Genomic DNA, 4,702 nt, shown 5'->3' with positions numbered 1-4,702 from the left:
TCCTTGTGAGGGGAGGGAAGGGAAGAATCTTCACCTCTGCTAACACCTAGACCTGGCAAAGAGGTATGGAAAGGGCAAAGCCGAGGAGGGAGCAGAGCCTCATTACGCAACCTTGTTATCTAACGACCACGGGGCCACCCTGGAGGGGCTCCCTGTCTGCAGAGGGCAAAGGGGGAGAGATGCCACCAATACCTGACTCACTGGCTCACCAAGAGCCTCCCAAGACCTTCGGAGGTGGAACCTTTCCCAGTTCACCGGGAGAACTGGGGAGGTCTGGCTCATTTCCCTGTCTCCACCCACCACCATGTAACAACAGCTCCTGCTGCTCTTGCATATATAGACAGGTATGGCCCCACACCTGGCTGCACGCAGAGCAGCCCGGAGACCAAGGAATCCCAAACTTTCATCCTTCCTGGCCTCCTTCCTGCTGCCACCATGAAGAAGGAGATCCTCACCTTGGCCTTTGCTCGCTCTGTCTTCGTCGAGTTCCTCTCCACCCTCATCTTCGTTTTTATCGGCCTCGGCTCAGCCCTGAAATGGCCTTCAGCCCTGCCCAGCATCCTGCAGATCTCCTTGGCCTTCGGCTTGGCCATCGGCACCTTGGTGCAAGCCTTCGGCCACATCAGCGGTGCCCACATCAACCCCGCGGTCACCATCGCCTTCTTCGTGGGCAACCAGATCTCCTTCCTGCGCACGCTGTTCTATGTCCTGGCGCAGCTGGTTGGGGCCATCGCCGGCGCCGGGATCCTCTACGGCGTCACCCCGGCCAACACGCGTGGCAACCTGGCCATCAACGCCGTGAGTGTGCCCGGGGCTCAGCCGGCCCTCAGTGCTCTCATCGCCTCCTCTCCTCTAATCCTCTCCATCTCCTCTTCGTTCCCACTCTCCTCTCTTCTCCTTCTCCTCTTCTCCTCCTCCTCTTCTCCTCTTCTCTCCCTCTCCTTTCCTCTCCTCCTCTGCCTCTCCCCTCCCCTCCTTCCTTTGCCTTCTCCTTCCCTTGCCTTGCCTTCTGGTGTTCTCCTTGCCTTGCCTTGCTTTTCCCTTCCTTACCTTGCCTTTCCTCCCTCTCCTTTCTTTTCCTTGCCTTTTCCTTCCTTTCCCCTTTCCCTCCTTTCCCTTCCTTTCATCTCCTTTTCTTTCCTCTCCCAACCCTAACCCTTCACTGCCTTCTCTCCCTCTCCTTTCCCTTTCCCTTCCTTTCCTCTCCTTTCCCTTTTTGCCTTACCTTGTCATCTCCTTTGCTTCTCTTTTGCTTCTCCTTTGCTTCTCCTTTCCTTCCCTCACCTTTCCTCCTCTTCCCTCACTTTTCCCCCTCTCCCCTCCCCTTCCCTCCCTCCCTGTCCTGTTCCTGCAGAGTGCGGATTCCCCCGGAGACAAATCCACTGTCCCTTCCCAGTGCTGTCCCTTCCCCTTACCAGTGCTGTCCCTTCCCAGCGCTGTCCCTTCCCCTTCCCAGCGCTGTCCCTGTCCCTTCCCAGTGCTGTCCCTGTCCCTTCCCAGTGCTGTCCCTTCCCAGCACTGTCCCTTCCCACCGGGAATGTGCCTGGAGCAGGAGCAGCCAGCAGAGCAGAGCTGGGCCATGACAGCTTTATTGTGTGGGGTGATGAGTGGGAGGTTTTCCTCCCTCCTTTAATGAGTCCTTCCTCTAGCCCCGGGGCCACAGTGACTCACACACCCCATTGAGATGTTCCTGCAGCTTCTCCACCTGGAGATTAGTGCCAGGATGGGAGTGGGGGGAGGGAAGGGAGTAGAGCCCAGTGCCACCAGTATGGGCAAGGGGAGGGAAAAAACCTCCACTGGAAGCACGGGGAAAAAGGCAGAGGGTGGTGGAGAAGAGCTGGAGAATCATAGAATCCACCAGGTTGGAAGAGTCCTCCGAGATTGAGTCCAACCCTACCGTGGTCACCAGACCATGGCACTGAGTGCCACCTCCAGTCTCATCTGGAGTGACCAAGGAGGGTGAGAAGCTCAGGGGAGCAGGAGCTGCTGTTGGGGAGGAGAGGAGACAGCAAAGCCATTGGAGATCAGCAGGGATGAGGAACTTATCCCAAGGGCTCAGGAAGTGCTGGGAAAGGCCCCGAAGGGAGAGAGGTGGAGATGCTGCTCCAAGCAGCTCCAGAGTCCTCGGAGCAGCAGAGGGATGATGGGATTGAGGTGCTCCAGAACAGCCACAGTTAGCCCCAAAACAAACTGGGATGGGTTGGGTCACTGGAGTCTGCCCAAGTTTGGTGGGGTCGAGTCCATCTGAGCTCCCAGTGGGTTGGGCAGAGGCACCAGGAGGACAACAGGTCTTGGCAACCCCAGGAGATTGTGTCAAGTTCATCCCAACCCTCTCTCTTCATCCTATCCTTACTCTTCATCCATCCCAACCCTCTCCTTCCATCCATGTCCTCACCCTTCATTCCCAACCCTCTCTCTTCATTCCCATCCTCTCCCTTCATCCTCACCCTCTCCATCCCAACCCTCTCCCTTCACCCTCATCCTCACCCTTCATCCCAATCCTCTCCATTCATCCCAATCCTCTCCCTTTATCCATCCCTACCCTCTCAAGGGAACATCAGGAGATGTAGAGGAACTTGGGAGAGAGAGAGACATTTTGGAGCATTACCAAGGAGGAAATTTATCTCTATCCTTCCAGAGAAGGAGCAGTGATCCAACATGGTCCATCATGACTGGGCAGGAGACCTGAGGGTCTTCTCACCCAACTTCCCCCACTCAAACCCTCCAGGAAAGCACCCAAGCCTTTCCTCCTGGTGATGCCAACCCAGAGATGGTGAAGTATTGTCCCTCTCCTGCTTTGCAGCTCAACAACAACACGACCCCAGGCCAAGCCCTCGTGGTGGAGATCATCCTGACCTTCCAGTTGGCTGCTTGTATCTTCGCCTCCACGGACAACCGGCGCAGCGGCGTGGGCTCCCCAGCACTGTCCATCGGCCTCTCCGTCACCCTGGGGCACCTGGTGGGGGTGAGTGGTCAGGGCAGAAGGGCCTGGGAGGATGGAGATGCCCAAAAATACTCTTGTGCCAACCTTCAGCCCAACCTGAACCCTTCAGCCCAACCCTCTCCATCCCAACCCTCTCCCTTCATCCCAGACCTTTCCCTTCATCCCAACCCTCTCCCTTCATCCCAGACCTCTCCCTTCCTCCCAACCCTCTCCATCCCAACCCCCTCCCTCCATCCCAGACCTCTCTCTTCCTCCCAACCCTCTCCCTCCATCCCAGCTCTGCAGAGGGATCTGCATTGGAAGAGCCAACATGGGATGTATCAGAGCTCCTTCTCCATGGTGGTGCTGCTGCTGCTGGTGGATCTCCATCTCTCTGCAGCAGCACCAGGAGCTGTTTCAGCCTCTGCTGCCACCAACTTGGTCCTATCTCCTCCTGACCTCTCCTTTCCATCCCACCAGATCTACTTCACCGGGTGCTCCATGAACCCTGCGAGGTCCTTGGGCCCTGCAGTCATCGTCAGGAGGTTCAGCTCAGCACATTGGGTGAGCAGCAGGTCACGAGGGGCTGGTGGAGACCTGTCATTCCCAGGGCTCAGTGGTCCGGAGTCCATCCCAGGAAGGATGGGAAGGAGCTGGAGAAGGAGGAAGGTTGTCCCACTTGGTGCTTGGAGACAGTGACAGGACAAGGAGAAACCTTCTCTAAAGGTGTTTGGGTGGGAAGGACCTTAAGGATCATACCCTCCCACCCCATCCATGGGCAGGGACACCTTCCACTCACCCAGAACCACCTGCAAGCTGATCCCAAGCCTTGCAGAGCAGATTGGGTCTTCAGGGAGCAAAACCTGAGGAGGTTCAACCCAAGGAGCCACCAGAATGAGGGTTTGGATCTCCTCACGGGGTTGGAGATGTGGAGCAGTGAGGAATATGTGTGAGATGATGAAACCTACAGAGATACACAACTTAGTTTTCTCTCTCACCCAGAACCACCTCCCCAAGCCTTGAGGAGCAGGTTTAGAATCACAGAACCACCAAGGCTGGAGGAGACCTTGGTTTGGTCTTCAGGGAGCAAAGCCTGAGGAGATTTCAACCCAAGGAGCCTCCAGAACAAGGGTTTGGTTTTCTCCATGGGGTTGGAGATGTGGAACAGTGAGGAACAGATGTGTGTGTGTGATGGCTGGACCTTCTCTCACCTTGTCCCTCGTTGCTCTCCAGGTCTTCTGGGTTGGGCCCATCGTTGGGGCTTGCTTGGCCTCTCTGCTCTACTTCTACATCCTCGTGCCCTACTGCATGAACATGTCAGACAGAGTGGCCATCATCAAGGGCACCTACGAGTCGGAGGAGGAGTGGGAAGAGCAGCGGGAGGAGAGGAAGAAATCCATGGAGTTGACCCCACCCTAGGAGCAGCTGGAAAAGCCAAGCCAAGGGCAGGGGGAGGAGGCCCCACACGACGACCACATCCAGCTGCAGTAGACTCTCCAGCCAATGCTCCTCACTCCAAGCCCCCGTGGGACTGTGGGGAAGGCAGGAGAAGACAATGTGTGTGTAGATAACCCTGTCCTTGTGTGTCTGAGTGCTAGAACCTCTTCCCAGCTTACCTGTAGCAGCTAAGTCCAGGGACAGACCTTCCGCTGGAGCTTCACACCCACCAGGCTCCAACCCTGCCCAACCTGGGGCAGCTCTGCACCTTGGCAGGGGGTTGAGGCCACCTGAGGCCACCTGAGGTATTTCAATCCTGGTCCAGGTGATGGAAACATCTTG

The 4,702-nt window shown here is 56.8% G+C and overlaps 1 protein-coding gene across 1 annotated transcript; it reads left to right on the top strand.

Annotated features, from left to right (window-relative positions):
• Positions 1 to 435: 435 nt before the first annotated feature.
• Positions 436 to 4,342, top strand: AQP5 (aquaporin 5). Its single transcript, XM_009085161.1, has 4 exons — positions 436 to 798; positions 2,804 to 2,965; positions 3,404 to 3,487; positions 4,157 to 4,342. Exons 1-4 carry the CDS (start codon positions 436 to 438, stop codon positions 4,340 to 4,342), a joined length of 795 nt encoding a protein of 264 aa, XP_009083409.1.
• Positions 4,343 to 4,702: the final 360 nt, after the last annotated feature.

The sequence above is a fragment of the Acanthisitta chloris genome, unplaced genomic scaffold (assembly GCF_000695815.1).
Source record: "Acanthisitta chloris isolate BGI_N310 unplaced genomic scaffold, ASM69581v1 scaffold4072, whole genome shotgun sequence".
NCBI lineage: Eukaryota > Metazoa > Chordata > Aves > Passeriformes > Acanthisittidae > Acanthisitta > Acanthisitta chloris.
This window is presented reverse-complemented; position numbering and strand designations above follow the sequence as displayed.